Here is a 24,277-nt window from a genome sequence, read left to right as displayed (position 1 = left end):
TCCAATACCTGGTAAGTCAGCAGACACAGACGTAGCTCCACGTGCCACACACACACACACACACACACACACACACACACACACCCTGTTTTCTGGTTTTCAAATATCTGAAGTGTTAGGTCATTTTCTTCCCTGGCCAAATGGCTGTCTGCCGAGTGCTGGGCGGCCCATAAATCGTCCTGCCCGTAATATAAAACACAGCCTTTATTGACAGCGGGTCTGCTCGTAGAAGCCGTGCTGGCAGCTCGTAAAGCAGGGCCCGGTGTCACTCCCACCGAGCCGAGGCCATAAAGGACAGGGGGGATTACCTTGCACTTGGGCAGCTGGCTGCACTGCAGGGACCATGGCAGCAGGCCTAATGGGTACCCCCTCTCTTCGCCACCTTGTAAAGTGTCATAGTTAGACATCATTCCTCCCGGCCCCAGGGCAATTTCTTCCAAGGAGAGAGACAGTTCCCTGAACAAGGCTCTGTCCCCAAACCCCGATTTGGCACTGGAATCCAAATGCCCAAGTAGGAGGGAAGTGACACTTTTGGCTCTTTGGCCACAACGGCCCATGATGTGTGGCTAGGGGCACATTTTCGTAGTGTTTGCTGCTGCCACACAGCCCTGCTCCCCCCACCCACCCCATCATTAGAGCTTCCCAGCTATGCCAGTGTGGGTGACCACAGCTTGCTCTCTCAAGACCCCTGAGTAGCACAGCCCTGCTAGAACAAGACCCCTTACCCAGAGCAGGTGGTTTAATCAACTGGTGATTCTCCTCAACTCACTCTCCAGTGGCTAATGATCCCAAACCTTCTCCTTGGTTCTTAAGCCTGTGACCACTGGTCTCCCAGCAGACCACCTCAACTCCTGCATCAAGGGGAAGAATGCCGGGCTGTGATAAGTCACTTTAATCATGTCCGACTCTTTGCAACCCCATAGACTGTTGCCCACCAGGCTCCTCTGTCCATGGGGATTCTCCAGGCAAGAATAATAGAGAGGGTTCCATTTCCTTCTCCAGGGGATCTTCCCGACCCAGGATCGAACCCTGGTCTCCTGCATTGCAGGTGGATTTTTTACTGTGAGCCACCAGGGAAGCCCAAGAGGAAGAATAGGAGCTCCTTTCTCTTCCCAGGGCCAAGCCTCTATGCCCACCTCCATCTGCTCTCTGCTGTCTCCTTCCCTCTTGATTCTGCTATCTGCGGCCAGTTCTCCCACCCGGCAGCCACCAGGGTTTAATCCCCACCATGCGCTCTTGTTGGTCCCACTCCCTCTTGTCTAGTGGCCTCTCCCTTCAGCTGGGTCCCTCTCAGCAGCTCTCCAACACACAAATCTCCCATAAAAAGTCACATACAGACCCTCTCCAGTTCTTGCTCTCTCTTTCCCTCTCCCTTTAGCTGGCACCTTTCTTTTTCATTTTAATTTTATTTTAATTAATTTCTTTTTTTAGGCTGCCCTGTGCAGCACGTGGCATCTTAGTTCTCTGACCAAGGCTCAAACCCAGGACCCCTGCCTTGGAAGTGCAGAGTCTTAAACACTGAACTGCCAGGGAAGCCCCTAGCTGGCACCCTTCTTGAAAGAGTTGTCTTCCATCACTTCCTTCTCTCTGCACCTTCTCATCTCCATCTTCCTGCCCGGCTCACACATCCACACAGCTCCTGCTCCTGGAGCCAGTGGAGTCACTCAGCAAATGTAAGTTATACCTTGAGCTTGATGCTCATTTGTGTTGCAGGGAAAAAATGCAACAGGAATGTAGGGGTGGAAGGAGCATATACTTTAAATAGGGTGGTCAGGGCAGCAAAGACATGAAAGTGTGAGTTCTGTGTGTATCAGGGGAAGGACATTCCTGGCGGCTGGCACAGCAAGTGCAAAGCCCCCAAGGCAGAGTGTGTTTGGAGCGTACATGGGCAGCAAGGAGGCCAGGGTGGGAGAGGGGAGTGATTGGGGTAGGGGAGACAGTGAGGTCCTGGAGAGCCTTGTGGGCTGTAGCACTTGGGTGGGGTGGATGAGGGGCTCAGGGTCAGTGCTATGGGAGAAGTGACATGATCTCGAAGAATGATCCAACTGGAGGATGAGACTAGGCCATAGGAGACAAGGGTGGGAACAGGTGGACCAGCAAGGAAACTTGGAATAAAGTGAGGATACAGCAGTGGAGTGGAGTGCTGGTCAACCAGCTCTCCCAATGGATGCAGGGAGAGCCCTGATCCAGTCATTTCATGGTGAAACATTCCCCCACGGTGGAGGTGCACTGCCAAGTGTCTCCCAACTGCCTGGGTACTAGGGGAATCCAGTGCCTCATGGGGTCCTGGGGCATCATGGTGAAAAGTGAACAGATTCTGGATATTCTCTGAAGTTAGAGCCAAAAGGATTTCAAGATATGAGAGAAATGCAACAGCCAGGGATGACTGCAAGGCTGCCCAGTCTAGTGGCAATCAGGAGCACTGGCCACAGTTTCCATGCCCCTTCCTGGAGATGTTCCTTCCCAGCCTGTGTGCTGGGGAACCCTCCCCAAACCCGCCAGCTCTGTCTTCACCATTTCTTGCTGTCCCTTCTAGATTCTCTGGCAGCCTCAGCCTCTTGGTTCTGACCCTTGATTGCTGGGATTTCATAAGACTCTCTTCCCGGCTCCCTACCCCCTGAGGCTCCATGTTACCCCAGGTAACCTCAGCCTCCAACATGTGATTGACTCACAAGCCATCATCATAGCCCCTACTTTCCTCTGAGTTCCAGACTCATCCATCCTAACACCTCTTAGGGCTCTCTCTGGGATGTGTGCAGAGCACACTTACTCAACACATGCAAATCTGAACTCCTGGTGCCCCCATTCTGCCCTGCCCCGCGCTGTCTCCACCCATCACAGTGGCCCTTGCACAATCCTTCATCTCTCAGGGCAGGTGGGTCAGTAACTGGGACAGCTTCTAAAGCCTCCATCTGTCACTACTCACATGGAACCCTCCACCAAGTCCTCTGGATTTCACCTCCTAAGTAGTCCTTGGGTCCCCCACCATCGTCCATCTCTAACATCATCCCTTCCTGGTCGCCTCTAATCGCCAGATGCCTGGGTTCTTGTGTGGCCTTGTACATCCTGCCAAGCTGGGCCAAGTTTTCGCCAGGCAAGTCTTAGCACCTGTGCCCTTGCCACTCTAGTGTTTCTGGTGCTCTTAGGATGCGACAGAAAAAAGAAAAAACAAACATTTCCCCCAAATCTGTGCCTTGTCTTTCATTCTCTTAATGGCGTCTCTTGCGGAAACACATTTTTCATGTTGATAATGCCCAGTTACTCAGTTTTCTCTTTTATGGGTCATGTTTTTTATCATGTGTATAAGAATTCTTTGCCTAACTTCAGGCCTCCAAGATCTTTTTCCTAAAAACTTTATGATTTTTGAATTTTGTATTTATATACTGTTTTTTGAGGTAATTTTTTAAATGAGGTTTAGATGAAGGTTTTCTTTTTTTTTTTTTCAGTCTATGGATATTTAGTAGTTTCAATACCACTGGTTGAAAAAATTACCATTTCTCCACTGAATTGTCTTTTGTTCTTTGTCAAAAATTAATTGATCCTATTTGTATGGGTTTATTTCTGTATTCTCTGTTCCAGGGATTGCCTGAATATTTTCTGTGAAGGGCTGCATGGTAAATATTTTATGATTTGTTGGCCATATAGTCTCTGTCTCATATCCTTAAATAAACCCAACCCTTTAAAAATGTAAAAACTGTGCCAGTACTATACTGTCTTGATTACTGTAGTGAAGGGTACCCTCTTACACTGTTGGTGGGAATATAAATTGATACAGCCACTATGGAAAGAAGTATGGAAGTTCCTTAAAAAACTAAAAATAGAGTTATACCATATGATTCAGCAATTTCACTCCTGGGCTTATATATGGATAAAACTGTAATTCAAAAAGGTACATGCACCCCAATGTTCATAGCAACACTATTTACAACAGCCAGGACATGGAAGCAACCAAATGTCCATTGACAGATGAATGTATAAAGAAAATATGGTACATATATACAATGGAATATTATTCAACCATAAAAAGGAATGAAATTGGGTCATTTGTAGAGATGTGAAAGGACCTAGAGACTGTCATACAGGGAGTAGTAAGATAGAAAGAGAAAAACAAATAATTATATATTTAATGTATATACGTGGAATCTAGAAAAATGATACAGATGGACGTATTTGCAAAGCAGAATTAGAGACACAGATATGAGAACAAATATATGGATACCAAGGGGAAAAAGTATGGGTGGGAGGAATTGGGAGACTGGGGTTGACATGTATACACTATTGATAATATGTATAAAACAGATAACTAATGAGAACCTACTGTATAGCACAGGGAACTCTACCCAATGCTCTGTGGTGACTTAAATGGGAAGGAAGTCCTAAAACAGAGGAGATGCTTGTGTATGTATGACTGATTCATTTCACTATGCAGTAGAAACGAACCCACCATTGTAAAAAGACTATACTCCAGTAAAAATATAAAAACTATTCTTAGCTCACAGTTCATACAAAACAGTTCTCAGGGCAGCTTTTCTCTTTGGGTTGTATTTTGCAGACCCTGGCTCTGTCCAGTCGATTGATCTGCGTGTTTCTGTCACCAATATCACACTATCTTATCCATAGCAGCTTTATAGTTAAGTCTTATAATCTGGTGGGATGAGTGCTCCAACTTTATTGTCTGTCTTTTAATTGATGCTTTTAGGCCACTTTCATTTTATGTAATTATTGATATGTTTGGACTCAGTTCTACTGTTTTATGTTTTGCTGTCTTTGTTTTGTCTTTCCTGCCTTCCGTTGGGCTATTGGGCCCTTCTGAGGATTTCATTTCAATTTCTCTATGGTGTTTCTGCACACATCACTTTGTATAGTTTGTTTGTTTATTAATTGTACCAAGAAAGACAATACACATGCTGAACTTTGTTTCCTGACAATACTTTACCACTTCAAGTGGAATGTTGTTATCTAGCCCCGTAAGTCCCGTAACCGCTTCCTTCTTCAAGACACATTTGTCTTACCACATATGCGTGTGTGCTCAGTTGCTCAGTCGTGTCTGGCTTTCCGTGATCCTATGGACTGTAGTCCACAGGGCCTCTCTGTCCTTGGAATTTTCCAGGCAAGAATACTGTAGTGGGTTGCCATTTCCTCCTCCAGGGGATCTGCCTGACCCAGGGATTGAACTCATGTCTCCTGAGTCTCCTACATTGCAGGCATATTCTTTACTGCTGAGCCATTGGCGAAGCCCACGTACATACTTTGAAAGCCCTCACTGCTTCAGCTGTTAAATACAGTAAATCCACTACATACAAATGAGTTTCATTGAGATCATATTTGTAAGTCCAGTTTGTTTATAAGTCCAACAAAGTTAGCCTAGGTAGCCAATGAACACAGTTAGCTGTATAGTACTGTATTATAATAGGTTTATAATACTTTTTACACAAATAATGCATAAGAAACCAACAAACACACAAAACAAAAACATTTTAATCTTACAGTACACTACCCTGAAAAGCACAATAGTACAGTACAGTATAGTACAGTATAAACAGCTGGCACACAGGGGCTGAGTGAACAGGCAAGAAGAGTTACTGACTGGGGGAGGAAGAGGAAGTGGGAGATGGTAAAGAGGAAGAAATGTCAGCAATAGGAGATGGAGGGCAAGATGCAATTTCACCTGTGCTTGATGTTGATGGCACAGCCTCTGATATATTGCTGGATTTAATTCTATCTACCCTTTAAAAAAATGATCCAGTGATGTCTGTGTAGTAGTTCTTTTTTTCTCATCATATGACATGTTAGCACTGGATTACTACAAGCTTCATGTACCATTCTACATTCGGGTCATTTGTCTCAAAAACTGACATTGCCTCCTCAAATAAAAAAGACCCCCTTGCCGTTTCCTGCATCGTGAATCTCTTTAGTTCTTCAGTTGCTTCTTCCTCTTGTCTCTCTTCATCCTTTCTCTGGGCCTCCGGTTCCATCAGGTCTTCATTACTAAGCTCCTTGTGTTGCACGGCAAGGAGTCCAATGAAGTGCTCCTCTTCCAGATCTAGCTCCAGCTACTCACTGAAGATCAGTAAGTTGCTGATGATATCTTTGGAATCCTCATCCACGTTCTCAAATCCATGACAATCATGAAAAAGCTGCAGATATAGGTTCTTCCAAACCCCATTCATGGTGACAACTGTAAACTCACACCAAGCAAATCACTATTTCTTATGGCCTTTTAGATGTTATAGTCTTTCCAAAATTGTAAGGTTGTTCTTGATTCATCACTCACCTTTACAGCTTGACCAAAAGTGTGACGTAAATAGTATTTTCTGAAAGTTGCTATAACTTCCTGTTCCATACGTTGGATAAGCAATGTAGTATTCCATGGCAGATATATTACTTTGACTTTGTGATGATGGTCATCCATGTGTGAGGGGTGGCCCAGAGTACTGTCGAGCAGCAAAAGAATGTTAAATAGGACATCCTTCTCCAAGCTATGTTTTCTCTACCTCCTGGATAAAGTGGTGGAAAAACTAGTCCTGGAAAATGACCTGTGTAACCCAGGCTTTGGGGTCACTCTTCCACACAACAGGAAGAGAGCCCTCGGCTGTTTTCAAGGACTCTTGGGTTCTCTGAATGATAAACTAAGAGAGGCTTAAGCTTCATATTGCTGGAAGCATTGCCACCATACAACAGAGTTAGTCTATCTTTTGATGGTTTATAGCCTGATTCCAACTTTCCTACTTACTGATGTAACTTTGGTCTGGCATCCTCTTCCAGTACAGTCCCATCTCACCCACATTCAAAATCTTCCCAGATAAATACACAACTTCATCAGTAATTTAAGTGTTTCAGGAAATTTCCCAGCAGCTACCGTATCTGCACTCACTGCCTTGACACTGACATTTATGTTGTGAAGTTTGGTTCTAGTCTTGAACCAATGAAACCAACCATGGCTGGCATTAAAATTTGCACCCTCTGAGTCATTGCCATGTTTCTTCTTCAAGTCTTCATAAAGGCTTTTAGCTTTCTTTTGAATCAGTATTAAGCTGAGTGGCACTCAACTCTGATGTTGATCCTGCATCCACACGCTGGGAAGTTTCTCCATCTTCTCCATCACTTTTCTAGGTTTCTTTGATATTATTGCCAACATCATTGGCACAGCAGACTTACATGTCCCATGATCTTGTCCTTGTTCTTTAGACCTGTGCCGACTGTTGAACAATTCATGTTATAAGAATGAGCGACACCTACCACCTTTTCACCTCGCTCCACTCTCTCAATTATTTCCACTTTTTTTTTCAGTGGTTATTGCTTAGCGCTTCTGGACATCTTGGGCTTGAAATAAAGATTCCGTACTGCTGTTCTCTGTACACTACTGTACACTGAAGTGCACAAAAGCATGACCACATGTAGAGGATACACACACATGGCAATATACACCAGATACATGAAATTATTGTCAGTAATTGGACATGCAAAAGCAGGTTTGCATCTTTGAAAGTCTGCAACTTGAAAGTTTGTATGTAGGGGACTTACTATTTATTTTAAAGAACTCAGGAGGGAAGAATGTCCCACTGTATTTATCCAGATATCGTTTCTATTCCTCTTCCCTCCTTCCTGATGCTCCATTTTCTTTTTATATCATTTCCTTTCTACCTTTAGAGCAGACCTGCTGACAATGAATTTCTCTTCCTTTTCCTTCATCTAAGAGTATTACTTTCATCCCTGAAAGATATTTTAATGGATACAGAGTTCTGTATTGACAGTTCTTTTCTTTCAACATTTAAAAAATATTTCACTTACTTCTGGCCTCCATGGTTTCTGATGAGACGTTTCCAATCCCCTCAGACAACTTCCTATTCATCTTCTAAACCTGGATCAGGTCTTATTTCTCATTCAAACTATGCTGATTTTATGGGCCCCCTCCCTGCACCATCACAAGCCCATCACACCTTCCTAAGTGTGATGTCATCACACACATCACTCTACTTGTAGTGATACAATCACACGTGGGCTCGCACACTTGTTTTTGCTCATTTTCATCAGCTGAGGGGTGGAGGAGAAAGGAGCAGAGGGAGGAAGGGAGGGAGGGAAAAGGAAGGAAGGAGGGAAGAGAAGAGAAAGGGGAAGATGAAGAGGAAGAAGGAGAAGGATAAAGAGGAGGAGGAGGGGATGAAGGGGAAAGAGAAGGAGAAGAAGAAATAAGAGGAGAGGAGAAGAAGGAGGAGATTAAGAAGACAGTGAAGACTGATCACCTTTCAGGAACCTCAGATGACCTCTGAATTCAGAGGATGTTTCTGAACCTGAACTAATGCATGAACTTGGGGCCCCTCCAAGGAAGAAAGTCAGTTTACAACCATGTAGCAAGTCTTTCACACCTACCCAGTTGCAGGAAATTTCCAGGTGGTTCAGGGAGCTGTTGATGAGGCCTTATATGTTGCTGTGGGCTTCTCCATGCATCCCTCCGTCACTGGACTCTTTTTCAGCAGACTTCAGTGCCTGCACTCAGAGGAAATATGCTTCAGTAATAAATTTTCTGGAATCAAAGCAGGCCAGTGGAGTGCATTTTTGAAGTTGGAAGGGCCCATCAGAGACCCTCAGGTCACAGTCATGAGACAGTCTCATTTCTTTTACTGTGAGACCATGGCCCAAGGCCTTTGGTCTCTGTTCAGCCTCCAGCTGCCAGATTTCCTCTTCTTTTTCTTCCTTCTTCCCCCACCCCAATCTATTTAAAAAGCAAACCCCATTACCTCTTAATGACAACTTCACTGTTTCTATAGCTTAATCTCTTTGAAGCCTCATTTCAAATAAATTCTGAATGGGCTACTCACAAGGTCCAGTTTCTATCCATTTGTCAAAGTTCAGTTCACGTCTCCCTCTATGAAGCTTTCTAGAACCACTGGATTTGGAACTAAACTCAGCAGAAATAATCAAAACCACTTATGGCTTCTCATGGGCTGAATCAGACACAGCTCATCCTGCAAAGAACTCACAGACCACCAGGGCCAGAAAGAAGGGAAGGACTGGGGAGTACATATGGGCTATGCCTGTGTTATTAGTGCCAGGGGAGCCAGCTTGCTAGATGACCACTAAACTAGATGACCAAGGTAGCCATGGCACCCTGGACTCACAAGTTCTCTGTGAAACCAATCCCGAAACTGGTTTTGTGGACTTAGAACCTTAGAAAAGATCTCTAGGTGTATCGGGCTATTGGCAAATCACAGGATTTCAGTATGCTGCCAGGTACACTGGTAAATGTTTAATGACCAGCTCCCTGGAGTTGAGGGCAGGAAGCCCTGATTAATAGTGTTTGCTGGTTTCCATGGTGTAAATTCTCCCAACACAGCCAGTGTCAAGTGATCACTGTAAATGTTCGGGACATGGATAGTTTCACTGACCAGTGGGATAGTCGTAAATTGTCCCAAAAGTATTTGTGTAAATTGCTCTGAGCCTGCTTTTGAGATTTATATTTTAACAAGCAAAGGAAAGTAAAAAAATTAAAAAAAATCTGAGGCAGCCCACTGCAAATTTCATCTGCCTGTGAAATGAGGTATCAGATTTTTAAAAATTACTTGCAAAACTGGGTTAAAAATATCAAGCCTATATAATAAATCATCTTCAAATCATTTTAGTACCAATCATTCTACAACTTTCAGTTTTGAACCTGGCATTTTGGAGACAGGAAAAAGTGAGGACCTGACTTGATGTCAGTTTGTTGTTTTTCAGTCGCTAAGCTGTGTTTGACTCCTTGCAGCCCCATGGACAGCAGCACGCCAGGTTCCTCTGTCCGTGGGATTCTCCAAGCAAGAATACTGGAGTGGGTTGCCATGCCTTCTTCCAGGGGATCTACCTGACCCAGGGATTGAATACACATCTTCGAATCCTCGGCAGGCAGGGTCTTTACCAATAATGCCCCTTGGGAAAAGCTTCCATACATTTTCCTTAACCATAAACAAAAGTTATTGGTTGGGAAGAAAAGTACATCTTAGGATCAGAAGCTGGCTGTGGCACCTCACTGGTTACAGGGCAACAATGAATGACTCCACTCTGCTCCCCTTTTGGATTTAGAGCCAACAGAGATACAGAGTCAGGAGAGAGATGGAGGTCCAATTCAGGCTTATTATTAATATGATCAAGGTTGGTCTGATGTGGTAGGTTGGATAATTGTTCAGATACTGATCTGCAATAATTCTGCAGGAGGCATGCATTCCCGGATTCCACTGATTTGGGGCTCAGTCATGTGACTGGCCTTCTGCTCCTAGCCTAGGTCATAAGTGACCTCCTCTGTGTTCATGTGCCCTTTGGAACTTGTGCCATTGCCATATCCAAGCAATGCTCTGGGCCCAGAGGAGAAGGCCTGGGGGCAAAGCTGAGCTGCCATCTGAGGCAACCCCCTCAGCTGACTTGCAGACTCCCAAGCTAAACAACTGCTGGGTGTTTTGTGTTTCAGGACTTCTGTGCTTATCAGACAGTGTTACCATGCTTCTTCAGAAATTGGTACCCAGAATGGGAGGCTGTTTGCACAAGTTCTAAAATATGGAGCATCGGTTTGGTACAGGGCAGTGAGGACACTTAGAGGAGGTTGGAAACATGGCAAGAAAAATAGTGACTTGGATGGTGTGGTGAAGAAACAGTCGGTAAAAGGATTGCCTATGGTCTTCTGGGAGGGAGAAAATGTTCTTGTGAATTTGTGGAATTTGGAAGGCTGGTTTCCAGGCAGAATATTATAAACAGCATCTTCTTTGAGCTGTAAATGATAAGGAACCACAAGTAAGAGATGAGTTCAGAAAGGAACCAGCCAGCGTAAAGCAGAATTTAGAAAATAAAATGATCACTCATCTCTTATCTCTTTGGGCTCTCAAAGATGTTCAAATGAAGCTCTGGTCCACCGCTAAGAGACTAGGGCAGTGCCTGTGAGACATGGCCTCAGAGCAAAGATGAAGTCTAGGGTGTGTCCTTGAACTTATGGTCCTTGAAAGGAATAAGGTGACTCTTGAATAGCCCTTCAGTGACAATGAGGTGCCTAGACATAGCCTGATGTGGGGTGTCAGTAATCAGTGTAGAGATGCCCATTGATAAAGGAATTATGGGTGTGGCTTTGGTGCACAGAGTAGACCGGAATCAAATACCAAAACCCACCATGTTTAAGAGAGTTGAGTGGGCAAATGTATTGTAACCATGGAGTATATTAAGTTTGCTTGACACATAAAGTACCTCAAGCTCTCAACCCTCTTCAGGCAGGAAGAGGTTGAAGAATTACTCTGCTCCCCAAGAAGGCACACTTTTCAGTGCCCTCTTTAGAAGTGGAAATATTGATGGAAAAACAAAGAACACTCCAACATGGATGTCAGAGCAAAGAACAGTAGACCAGAGAACATTCCATCCCAGGGTAAGATCACTGGTGATGTTTGCCCAGCACAACTTCAGAGGCCATGGACCAGCGGCTGAGACAGGAGCAGAACCCGCAGTGATTTTAAGCCTGGGCCACTCTGTGTGCTGAGCGTGTGCATGTGCCTGGGGGACAGAGAAGCTCTGTTTTTAGGTTACAACAAATGGAGACCACATGATCCTAGACTTTGAGCCTGACGATTGACTAGGGAGACCTCTGGGGGTCTTGGGTGAGTCTGTTCTACATGTGGGAGGGATCTGAGTGCGTGAGGGTGGACTGGGGATAACTGTACTATTGCTGAGAAATAGTCAATCTATCCCTCTTATTCCTATGGAAGGACACTTCCCATCCCTGATACGGGTTTGCCACATGACCTGCTTTTGCCAGAATGAGGTGAATGTGATGGTACACTCGTTCTGAGCAGAGGCTTGAGAAGGACTCACATTTTTCTGCTTGCTCTCCCATGCTCCTGCCATCACTATGAGAAGGCAATGCCCAGGCCAGTGTCCTGACCAGGGAGGAAGATGAGGGTCACGTGGAGCAGCTCCAAGCTGCCCCCGCCCAGCTGGCTGGATGAGCTGCTCCCAGCTGAGCTGCAGAGCCACCCAGCCCAGCCCAATGGGGATCAGCCAACCATCAGTGAAGCCAGATTCATGAGTGAAATAGACGCTGTTCCCTGGTGCTAAGGCTTTGTGGGTATGGTCATGCAGCATGATCGTGGCCGAAGTTAAGAAACACAGAGCACATGGCTGAGTTGAATGGCCTCAGTGGACTTCTTAATACTGTAGCTCATCTAGTCTCAGGCAGCATTGAATTCCTGGCCTCTCCCTGCCCCCAAAGCAGGGCACAGCTGCCTCCGGGGACTCAGCATGTGATGTAGAAGAGATGAGAGGCCTGAAGATGATGGGCTTTGAGAGCAGAGGAAAGGGCTCAGCCGTCTGTGCTCCGTTCCTCCTCCTGAGGGCACAGTCCGCTAAATTCCTGGGGCGGGACTCGGCTGTAATCCTTCCACCATGAGGATACGGCCAGAGATGCAATGGCTCCCTAACACATAGTGAAGACTCAGGGACACCCCCAGAAAGAAAACATGCTGAATTCCCTTCCCCTCAGGGGTTTCCTATACTTGATATTATTCTGAGCATCCATGACATACCTCAGAACTCGTTTTCAGCTGAGTGTCTTTCAGGCAGCTTTGGGAACTCTCCGAGCTGGGTGCCAAGGTTTCTCTCCTAGAGCAGAAGGCGTTAAGGGGCCCGGGCTGGGATACCAGAGGCCAGCCTAACTGGCTCTATGGAAGGTGCTGTCTACTTCTTTCAACCCCATGCTGGGTTCTCCCCTCCCAGTTCCAGAATTCATCCCACGCCCCATTGGTTCCCCTCACTGGTCCCCCTGAGACACATGGCTGTAGCTCAATTGCTTCAGTGGCAGCCTGCTGGATCGCCAGACCCGGGTAACTCTGTGCACCTGCCAGGCCCTCCCCCGAGGGCTCAGAGTCCCTGCATGTGGCTGCTCCCCATGGGCTCCTTTGCCTGTGGCCAGCTGCTGGGTATCCAGGGCTTCATCAGCCTGCCTGATTCTGCTTTGGCACCAGAGGACAGGGGGCTGCCTGTCTTCCTCTCCCTGCCTCCCACAACTCAAGTGTGCTCATCCAACTGCCTGGCCAAGAGGGGCTTCTGACATCAGGACGGCTTGAGACCAGTGCTGCCTCTCACAGTCAGCAAACCAACTTAGATGTTCCAACCACCTGGCTGGAAGAACAGCAAGATGTTCCCTCTACAACGTCAAATCCTGCTCACCCCCCGGCCCCCCCTCCCACTGCCTCCACCCTGAGACAATAGACAGCTAGTAAATGCCCCAGCGTTAAACATTTCCTGGCAAAGGCGGGACAGTCAATTTTGATGCTGCTGAGAAAAAAATACAGCCTCATTTCTGTTCAAATGCACTGAATTTACTGCTCAGGTTTTCATTAACTAATGTCAAGAAAGAAGCAGACAGACCAAATAAATTATGAAAAAATTACTTTTTTTTTAATGTACAAAAAACGACTTATTTACAAGTTGAGTATGTCATCTCAATTCATAGCATGTAGAAAAAGCTAAAAATGTTTTGGAGATATAAATCTGACCGGATGATGCACCTACGGTATTTTCAGGGACGCCGTCTTCTGTACAGATTATATACAAACTGGGAACGGCCAGTGAAATCCTAGCCCAGGGAAAGAACATGCACCACACAGAGCACAGACCCCTGGAGGTGTCTCAGGGCTGTCATTTGAACTTGACCTTATCTTTGAACTCTGACAAAGCACTTGCTGTTCTGGGGTGTAGAGGCCCAGGTCAGGTTTTGGCCATGTTCTGGTTGAAGCCAGGCTCATAGTCAGAGTCAAGTTCATAGTGATGCAGGTGGATTCAGCAAGGTTGCCACAAATTCAACATGAGAAAGGTGCCGAGTGTATGTGAACGTGTGTAGTGGGGAGGATACATCCATTCACCCTCCCATATGTTCGGGAACAATGTCTTCTGATGCCAGTTCCAAATTCCATTTCCAGGTGGGGCTTGGTCAACACTGAACAGGAAAATTCAGAGATGGTCCCTCAGAGTCCCAAGAATCAACCCCTTCAAAATCCCACCCCTGCCCAAAATACCATGCATATCATTACTTTCTGTGAAATGAACAGGTGGGCGGAGGGAAGGGAGACCAGAAGATACCAGGACTGCATGTTGTAGCTTGGGGTCAGTCAGGGGGCTGCTGGTGAGTGGACAGCATGGCCTGGAGGAATGTGGGCAAAGGCTGCCATCAAGCCCCACAGTTTTCCACCATAAGGTGGGTGGACAGTGCATTGGAGAAACAGGGTTGGGTAAACATGTGACTTCCTCTTCCTACTGGGAGACTTCCAGGGCGGCCTGAGGCTGGGCCCCCAGTGTGCTCTTTACCCAGGCCCCTCTTCATCACACACTTCAGCTCACCTTGGTCCATCCCTAACCCCCAGCAGCCCCGAGGTATTTAGAAATGTGTTCTTTTCAGGAAGGGCTACATTCTACATGCATGAACACTGTAAACATGGTCTGGAGAGGCCTGGGCAGCTTCTGGGCTTGCCCTGAGTATTATACTGTTTTCTTTCCTTTTTTGGGCAATGTTTTCATACTTTACTCATCCATATACACTTGGACAGTCAGCCAGCCGCAAACTTGGCTTTGCAGGGTAGAGACACCAGCTCTACCAAACCCATAAGGATGTGCTTCCAAACCATCCAGGTAAAAAAAAAAGTTTCCCCCTCCACAGCAAGGGATGTCAGAGGCTTCAACAATTAAGCTTCACAGAAGAATTCCCGTGGGCCAGGAATTCCTTTACCTTGCAGGCACCGGAGCAAGAAACTTATCTTCCTGGATTGGGATATCTGGTATGGCTTTTGGATGATTCAAACCCAAATGTGGTTCCTCTCACCTCTTTCCATGTGTGCTTGGAATGCCCTGGGCCAATGTTATCCCTTGTTAGCCAAATGACAGAGGTGACAAAGCCAGACACCCATAAACACCAGAGGCTGTGAAGCACTGTGTAAACGAGTCCTGTATTCCTGCCTTGCCTTTTCCGTGGAGACTTTTGAGAGTTCCAAAAGATTATCTAAAGGAAGACCAGACGGGATGCACACAAACCTGCCCTTAAAGCATCTGTGGTCTGAACCAGCCACTGGCCAAACTCCCTCAGACCTATTTAATACTTTTTGGGGAAAAAGGTAAAACAGATAAAAGCACCGTGCCCTGGGAAGTGATGGTCCTTCCAAGTCCGCTCAGTGCCAGGGGCCTTAGGTCATCATGTTCAAGAACTTGCTCTCCTCGGCCAGGCTGGTGAGCATGGAGCTCATGTCCCCCACGGCCATGTTGCTGATACCGGCGGGGATGGAGGGCAGAGTCAGGGAGCTGCGTGGGGTGGTGAGGCGGGAGGAACTCTGGGAGAGGCCGTGGAGGAGGCTGGGGCTCAGGGCGCCAGAAAGCAAGCTGGAGTGATCACTGTCATCCATGATGGCATCAAAATCAATCTGGGGTGCCTCAAGTAGCTGGGAGTCCACAGTGCTGGACACCTGGTTGACCCCCGGCGAGGGCAAGGCCTGGGGCTGTGTTGGCTGGGGTCGCAGGGCTTGGCAGCCGGCCTGGTTCTCAGGGCCTCCGTTCTGCTCGTACATGTGGATCTGGCCATAGTAGTAGAGCATGCTGTGGTCCTGGGTCCCACCTGTGTCCTGTGGGGGTGGCTGAGGGGGTAGGGACAACATGCTGCCCATTGTCCCCTTGGGTACAGACTCTGTCATCTCCTGGTTGGCTGACATAGCAGCCATGGCATGGCCAGTTGCCCTGGCATAGGCTAGCTGCTGCCCTGCACGTACCCCGCGGTGGCGGCCGGCAGGGCCAGGCTCTGGGGGTGGCCGGGGTTGCATTAGGCCAAAGCTAGATCCAGCTGCCCCCATTGTGCCCTGCTGGGGCTCCATGAAACTAGGTTGGTGGGAAGGTACCAGGTTGGGGCCTTGGTGGTAGCCCTCCTGGCTCATGGTGGTCACCAGGTGATGACTCTGCTGTGAGTAGTTCTGTGCTGGATGAGGTGGTGGCATCCCGGCCAGGCTGGAATTGGGCATGCCGAGCTCCCTGTGGCTGTTGCCCATCATGGTGGGGTCAGGAGCAACTTCCATTTGCTGGGGGAGCCCCAGGTGGCCTGGCTTGGTTGCCATGTTGCTGCAAGAGGAGGGGAATTGGTTCAGGGTCCCACCCATGGTGCTCAGCTGGGGGTGGGCTTGGCCGTAGCCGGGGTGGGGGTTCACTGCAGCAGTCATGTTGGGACACTGGCTGCCAGCCCCTGGCTGCCGCAGCTGCTGTGTATAATTTCCCCTGGGTGCGGATGGGGCTCCACTGTAGGGCTGTAAGTGTGGCTGTGAGTTGTCTAGGCCCCCAGGGCTCGGCTGCAGGCCCTGCGGATTGTATCCTGGGTACTGGGTGAAGGCTGGCTTCTGTGGTACCACAGCTAGGTTGCCCTGTGGGAAGGGCAGAGGCTTCACCTGGCTGGCCAGTGCGTCCACGGTGCCTGAGCTCACTTCGTTCCACTGCACAGGCATGCTGTTCTTGTTCAGGCTGGAGGGGGCCCCGTAGCCCAGTGGGCAGCCTCCCAGCACCGGGGCGGAGGGGCCCACGTTTGAGTCTGCAGCTGCTATGGTACGTTGGCCGTGCAGCCCGGGGCTGGGCAGTTTGGGGTTCTCAGAGAAGCAGGTGCTTTCCGGGGGGTACATCGGTGGGGTACTCTCCTCCAGGGTGCCACTGGTACGTGCCTTGATGTACTGCACCACGTCATCGGGGAGTACGAGGTCGTCCTCTGGCAGTCCGAGGCTGACCTCTGGGCCTGTGCCGTCCGCCCCCGCCGCCAAGGCTTCCATCACCACGTTCTCGCTGATGCTAGGCGGCCGGGGTGAGTAGCCGCTGCGGGCCAGGCTGCCGTCTGCGCTCGTGTGGCTTTGCAGACGGAGGCCTCGGCCCTGGCCGCAGGGTGGCGGTAGCGTGCCTGGGGTCACGTCGAGGGTGCTGTGGAAGCGCTGCACCCGCGGGGCTGCCAGGGCATCAGGCCGCCTCCCAGGATCGCTGGCCCGCCGCGCCCCGCCGCCTGGTGCCTCGTGGGGGAAAGCGGGCAACGGCCCCGAGGGCCCGTAGTGTGGCCCGTCGCTGCCCCGCCGAGGCCCGATCGGGCGCAGGCAGGCAGCAGGCAGCGCGCGCTCGGGAGCATCCAGCAGCGCCAGCCGGGTCCGCAGGCTCGTGCGCTCCAGGCCCGGCAGCGGGGTCGGGGGAGGTCCACCTGTGGCTGCCGCGTACTTGGCCCGCAGGCTGTACTGCTGGGCGGGCGTGAGCTGGAGAAGCCCCGGGCCGCCGCCGCACTGACTGGCCTCACTCGAGCGCCGCGATGCGTCGGTGGAGATGGGGTCGTAGGAATCAGCAGAGCTGGCAGGGTGCGCGCGGCCGGCGCCCAGCGGCGAGGCCTCGCTGGAGCGGCGACTAGAGAAGTAGGGGGAGATGCCGGAGGAGCGGCGGCTCACGGTGTAGGCCGAGCTGACTGTGCTGGTGGAGCTGTCCCGGCGTTCCTGCAGGTGGCTCAGCACTGTCACCTCGCCCGGGAACAGCTCAGACAGCCGCGGGTTGGGCAGCAGCCCCGCGGGCCCGCCGCCCCCGCCGCCGCTGAAGTTTTCCAGCACGGAGCCTGTGGGAGAGGAGAGGGATCAGCGTTGGGAATGTGGGACAAAAGGCGATGCTTGGACTGCCTGGAGGGCACTGAGCCTGCTGGGCCTAGAACCCTGGAATAGGGTCTGGCACCCAGTCAATGATTTCTCAACAAAAGGAAGAAAGAGACAATTGGGAGCAAATGGTGGCACTTACTGTCAGGGCACAAGCAGAAGTTAGGAGGCTTGATCCCAGTCTGCTGCTGCCGGGCAGGCCCTGTGCTCTCATTCTCCCCATTCTCGGTCTCCAGCTGGGGGTGGCATGTGTTGCTGGGGAACACTGGGTTACTGAAAAGAGCCCAGGAGGGCCCTGGACACAGCCTCCCTGCACCCTCTTCATCCATGGATGGGTGTTGCCAGCTGGGCTCCCCTGGGGCTGTGTTTACCCAGCAGGCTGTTTATAGAGAGCGTCCTGGGACCTAGGGCCACGGGAGGGCAGAGAGGCTGCAGAGTGGGCTGGGAGAAGACAGCTGCAACACTGGACCCCCGACAGCTGTGGCTCATCTCACGGAGCGCTCTGGGCCTTGAGCGGCCTCTACATCCCTGATCTGTTCCTGGATGTGGGCCACCCTGGGAAGGGGTGACCTTGGGTGAGGCAGCTGTCACACCCTGGGCAATCTCTGGAGGAGGCTGGGAATTGAAGGCCATCTGCTGGCAGTTCCTCCAACAGCTGGGACAACAATCCTCCCTTCAAAGAAGACCTCTCAGTGTCACCCCTCTATAACCCAGTCCTACTACACGGCCATCAGTCCCTGGAGGGCAGCCTAGAGGCTCAGCGCCCCAGGGTGTCTGGTGCCTAGCACACTGCTCGGCAGAGTCGACACTCAGGAAATGCTCAGTGAGGACATCTTCCATCTCAAAGCCTGGTTAACACTTCCCGAGGCTGAGGACAGGGCTGCCTCCTCCAGGAGGTCCTCCTAGCTCTTCCCCAGCTGCCCTGCTTTCTCTCACTACCCTGAGCTCTGTCCTAGGTGCTACTTGGCTCATCCTGCATCTGGTGGCATGGCCTTTCACCACAGCGACTGGAATATCTCACTATCCTGCAGAGGGTCTTTGCTATGGTATCTATGGCAGGTGCCTGATAGACAAGTGAATGGATTATGAGGAACAGGATGATGGGAGCTGAGTTTGCCTGTTTTGAGGAGTTATGGGGATGCAGCATGGTGTAGTTGGAAGAGCATGGGCTTTGGAGTCACTCATGCCTGGGCTAAGTCTCAGCTCTACCACTAATCTAGGCAAAGCACTTTCACCTCTCTGAACCTCAATTTCCAAAATTGTGCAATAGGCTTATAAGATCTATCTTCTCCAGAGCACATGGTGTTTGGTGGGTGTGAATCACACTGGATTCCCTCCCACCCCACCAGCGCATCTGGGGCCTCCACCTACCACTTCCCGGGAGGGGAGGCAGCTTGGAGGTCCGGGTGTGCGGAGCTGGCCCGGCCCATGAGCAGGAATCCTTCAGTGACTTGAGTTTCTCCTTCTTGAGCTGCTCGAACCGGTGCATAGCGGTCATGTGTTTGCGCAGCTGTAGGCCACCAGCAGAGGGGGCGGCCAGGGCGGAGGTGTCAGCCCCTGGCGGCGGGTCCTCCAGAGCTGTCAGGTCTGCCAGGCTCCCGGGCCCTGTCCCCGGCATCTCCACGCCACTGTCATTGTTGGGGGCACTGCCCAGGGGAGAGGGCTCGCTGCTGCAGGAAGACTGGGCTCCGGGGCTGGACTGACACAGCTGCAGGGGGCATGATAAGGCACAGACTCAGAGGGTGCGAGAAGCCATGGGCCCTGCCACCCAACATAGCACTCTTGCACACCTGGGGAGGTGGGGGCGGGGGGCAAGAAGGAAGCTGCTGCATGGAGGAGCTTTCAAAGCATTACTTCTCTGAACCTCAGCTTCCCCAACTATAAGCTGGACCTGAGCTGCCCCCTGGAGAGAGCCAATGGATAGATGGAGACAACCCAGCAAGTAGAAGGCACCAGGTAATCGTCAGGCACCCACCTACAGCCCCTCTCCCCACACACAGCCTCCCTGCTGTGCTCCTAAGCTCTTCCAGCCAGTGTCTGGGCCAGAGCTCTGCTTGAAGAGCTTTCAGTATGTGAACATTTGGCAGCTGAGCCCCACAGAGGCTGCCGCAGCCGTGTGAAATTAACACAAAAAGAGGAGACTTAAGCATCCTGACAGCAGTGATGGGCTGCTCGAGGAAGCAAGGAAGAGTGAAGGCCTGCTGACCTGCTGCCTGCCCAAAAGGCTGGAGACGGGTTGTTAGAAAGGGAGTTTGACTGCAGAGGTTGTAGCTGCTGGATGCAGCCCTTGCCCTCGCCCTCCCCAAACCAGCACTCCCTCTGAGTCAAGGCAAAGTGGGATGAGAGTTCATGGCACACGTGTACGGCGCGGAACTTCACAGAATGTGGGCAACCTTCACTGTGACCTAGGATCTGAGCCCAAATAAGGCTCACCTGGGATGAAGCATCTCCGGCTCACTCCTGGTCTGAAGGTCCCACATTCCAGCCTTTCCAGGGAAGCTGCAATGCTTTCACTTGCCCATGGCACTACCCACCTTCCTCACCTCAGGACTCAAGACCTTCTGGAGGTCTGTCCTTCCCTCCTCTGCAGCCTGATTTGCACCTCCACTCTGCCCTGATCCTCATGCAGGCTCGGACCCCATGGCTTCCTCCTGTGACTGCACACTTGCCCCCTGTTGCCAGCTGTAACCTGTTCTGACAGCCCCACTTGCAGCACCTGCTGTCTACCTAACCAAATCTGCCTTCCCAGGCCCTTGAGGAGCCTGGCCAAGCACCCCAGCCGCCCTTACTCATGCCAGCCCTCCCCCAGTCCCACCCAGCTCCTCTGCTCACCTCAGTACCGTCTATCCTTAGGGGAGGTACAGTCAGGAGAAAGAGGTGGAGACAAAGAACAGATGGTTAGAACAAAAGGGGTGCAGGCCAGAAGGGCAAGGACACAGAGACAGGACAGAGGGTGGGGGGCAGCTGCGACACCTGGGGGCCGGTGGGAAAGTCAGCCACCGGAAACCACCCGCACCCTGCAGACTGACCCAGTCCGGGCAGGCATCCTGTTCCCCACGGTCAGCCCAGCAGAATGGCACTTGGCTCAAGACAGGTTCGGTGGGGGCCAGAGGTGGTGAAGGGAGGGATACTGAGCTGTAGAGAGGAGGAACATCCTTCTGCTCCTGGAGAGGGTGCCCCCTTGCAGATGGCATTGTTCTTCTGCTGCTGGGCGTGGCCCCCTGGGGGCGGGGCGTGGACGGGGCCCCTGCTGCCCAGTTGGCTTACCCCGGAGCGCTCCGTCTTGATGGCCTTGACGTGCAGGCCGTCCTCCACGGCCTGGCTAGTGCTGCTGGCCTCGGCGTTGTCCTCGGAGCCCCGGCCGGGCTCGGCGCCGGCCTCGCTGTCCCCGTTCTCCCGGAGCAGCGGGGCGCGGAGGTGCACATCGTTGCGCTGCTTCTTGGTGACGTGAGCGTCTGGGCCATGGACCGTCTTCACGTGCTTCCGGAGGGAGCTGGGGTCCGTGTACCGCTTGGTGCAGCCTGGAATCTTGCAGATGTAGGGTTTCTGGGAAGTGAAGAGGCGTCATGCATGGGGCAGGAAGGCAGACTCCACAGGGCAGCACTGCGGCACCCCTGTTGAGAGGGGCTGGACCCCTGGATGGAGCCCTGCCCCACCGGCCTCGCCTGCTACCTTTTCTTGCAGGTAAGCATGTGGCTAATGAGACCGTCATCCCCACCCCCCCTAACTGGAGATATGGATCAGAGCCTGTGGAGGGAGGGGTCACAGTGCCTGGTGTGATCAGCATGTTGGGATTTTTAGTATCAATGAGTGTATTACCTCCTTATATGTCTGTGAGACACCACTGAACACCCTGCTCTCTCTCATGAGGAAAGACAGGATCAGAGAGGCAAAGACACTGGCTCCAAGTCACCCAGGAGCGGAATGAAAACCCAGGGTTTCTGACGCTTAGTCCTGAGCTCATACACACACACATGCACGACATCCATATGTAAACAGACTTTTGTCTACATGTATACACACAGACATGTACACACATGTATGCACACACATCCACCTAAACACACTTAAACATGTATATAAACACCCACGTGTGTACACATACTTACAAATACGTATCCATACCTCCTCCCCGCATAACACAACCACATCCACACAGGCACATACATACTTGCAAACACACATACCTTTCCAAGGCTATCTCTTGTCTTTAGATGCTCTGAGTTGATACCTTTGGGAATTCCTCTGACTTCTTATCAAAGCAAGTCTCTTTGGGGTCCAAAATGTCCCTAAACTTTTAGAGACATCCTTTCCTGAGTCTACCTGAGTGATGGTGGTTGACCCTAGGAGAGACCGGGAGGCAGGTACAGCCCACACCAAGGGCTCCCTCAGCTCTGCCCGGGGCTCTGGCTACCTGGGGAGATAGAGCCTCCTGTGCCCCACTGAGGGCAGGTTGACAGCCATGGCAGGCCAGGCAGCACTAGTAGCTGGAGTGTGTCATCAGCTGCTGTCGGACTGTGGGGACAGGGGGTTAGGGCTGTGTGCTGAGCTCCAACAGCACGGGGTGGCAGGGAGTGACATCTGGCTACCAAATGGCCTATAGGTGTCAAGAAGCCATGGGGTGAGGGTGACCCATGCCGGGGCCCCCAGGCGGGTACCTCGTTGGAGTGGGTGCGGTTCTGGTGCTTGGCGCGGTCTGAGGCATTGGAGAAGGCTTTGTTGCAGCCCTCGTGCTCACACACATACGGCTTTTCCCCGGTGTGGGAGCGCAGGTGAGTCTTCAGGTTCTCCAGGCGGGAATAGGCCTTTGAGCAGCCCTCGAACTGGGAAGAGAAGGGTTTGGTCAGTGAGGGCAGATACAGTGAGTCCCAGATACAGTGCAGGGAGCCCAACCTGTGGACTGGTTCACTCCGCCCTACAGGTGCAGCCAGGAGTGCAGATCTAAACATCTCCCTTCCCTCCTGATCATGTAAATGACACAGCTCGAAAACTTGGAAAAGACTGAAAAGTGCAAGGAGGAAAATGAAACCTTCCATGGCCCAGGACAGGCACTGCTGACCTCCAGGCAAGTCTCATTCTGGGACTCTGCAGGTCATCCCCTCACATTTTAAAAACCTGAACTGGAACATCTCAAGCATTCAGTTGCTTATTCTGCTTGTTAAAATCGACAGCACATTATGAGACTCTTCCCATATGATTAAAAACTCGGTAAATATTATTTTCAACAGTTTCCTGATGCCCCTCCCTGATTAGAATTTTTTATGCATTAAAATGTGCCAAGAATAAAATCCAGTGTCCCCCACACTGCGGAGGGAGCAGGCCACCTTGACCCTGGCTCAGGCCATGTCTCTCTCCTTTTTAGTCCTTGACCCCACTAAGTTCTCCCGCGTGAGGGGCCTTGCACGCACCATCCTCTCTGTCTGGAAGCTTTTTCCTATCCCCACCCACCCTGGCCTTGGCCCAGCCCACTCCCTCTCAGTCTTTGGGGTCATCTCCTCCTACAGCAATTCTTTGATTTTCTTAATTATAATAACACCCTTTTTTCTTTATACTCCCTAATACAGTTTATAATTATCTTAATCGTTTTGTTATCTGGCCTTCCCACAAGGATACAAGCTCCCTGCAAGCAGATACCTTCTAGGTCCTATTCATTTCTGTGTTCCTAGGAATCAGTGCCTGGTGAATAGAAACATTTTTTGGCACTCAAGAAACATTTTAGGAAAGGAAGAGGGAGCCAGAAAGGGGGGCAGGAAGGGAGGGAGGGAAGGATCATTGCAAGGGTTACCTATTCCAAAGATACTGCAACTGCATCCAGTGTAGCCGTGAAAATTACCCCCAGAATGACACATAAACCCCAGCAGGAACTGTTTCATTCCTCACATCCTCCCCTTTATTCCTGACCAGTCTGACTGAGCACACTTGGCTCCAATGACTTCTGTTTCTACAGCTCACAGCTCATATCAGAGGGCTATGGTTTGCTACCACTCAGGACCTGAAGAAAATAACTTCTGCAAAGGACTCAGAAAAGCAAAAATAATCTTGCCAAAGGAGGACAAATTTGGAAGACTGACACTTCTCATTTTCAAAACTTACAACAAAACTATGGTAATCAAGCAACTGTATAGCACAGGGAACTATATCTGATCTCCTAGGATAAATCATAATGGAAAAGAATATAGAAAAGAACATATATATGTGTGTGTATAACTGAGTCACTTTGCTATACAGTAGAAATTAACATAACACTGTAAATCAACCATTCTTCAATTAAAAAAGACCATGTGTGGTACCGGCATAAGGACAGATGTAGCCGTCAATGGAAGGGAACTGATAGTTTAGAAAGAAACTCACACTTTTAGGGTCAATTGGGTTTCAACAAGGATCCAAGACCATTTGATGTGGAAAGAGCAGTCTCTTCAACAAATGGAGTGGGACAACTGTGTGACAACATGCAAAAGAATGAAACTGGATCCTTACCTCACACCATATACAAGTTAAATGAATATGGATTAAAGACCTAAATGGAAGAGCTACACTACTAAAAATATATATGTGTATATATTTCTATGTTCATATAAATAAAACTACATACATATAAACCATAAAACTCCCAGTAGAAAACAGGGATAAATCTTTGTGAC

General features: G+C 50.2%; 1 protein-coding gene and 1 long non-coding RNA gene across 4 annotated transcripts in view; both read right to left on the bottom strand.

Moving 5' to 3' along the window:
- Window positions 1–5,456: 5,456 nt before the first annotated feature.
- Window positions 5,457–9,129, bottom strand: LOC133261554 (uncharacterized). Its single transcript, XR_009741063.1, has 2 exons — window positions 8,820–9,129; window positions 5,457–8,487 (listed from the first exon to the last, which is right to left on the bottom strand). It is a non-coding gene; the product is annotated as an uncharacterized LOC133261554 (long non-coding RNA).
- A 4,253-nt stretch (window positions 9,130–13,382) lies between these two features.
- GLI2 (GLI family zinc finger 2) overlaps window positions 13,383–24,277 on the bottom strand; it is a 262,634-nt gene continuing 251,739 nt past the window's right edge. For all 3 annotated transcript variants that reach the window (XM_061439998.1, XM_061440005.1, XM_061440013.1), the window contains 4 exons: window positions 22,295–22,459; window positions 20,904–21,182; window positions 19,008–19,344; window positions 13,383–17,602 (listed from right to left, as the gene is read on the bottom strand). In XM_061439998.1, coding sequence (XP_061295982.1) covers window positions 15,180–17,602; window positions 19,008–19,344; window positions 20,904–21,182; window positions 22,295–22,459 — 3,204 coding nt within the window. In that variant the 3' untranslated portion in view covers window positions 13,383–15,179. The remainder of the gene's footprint in view (window positions 17,603–19,007; window positions 19,345–20,903; window positions 21,183–22,294; window positions 22,460–24,277) is intronic.

The sequence above is a fragment of the Bos javanicus genome, chromosome 2, assembly GCF_032452875.1.
Source record: "Bos javanicus breed banteng chromosome 2, ARS-OSU_banteng_1.0, whole genome shotgun sequence".
Lineage (NCBI taxonomy): Eukaryota > Metazoa > Chordata > Mammalia > Artiodactyla > Bovidae > Bos > Bos javanicus.
Note: the sequence above shows the minus strand (reverse complement) of the source record. Positions and strands in the feature narration are given on the sequence as shown.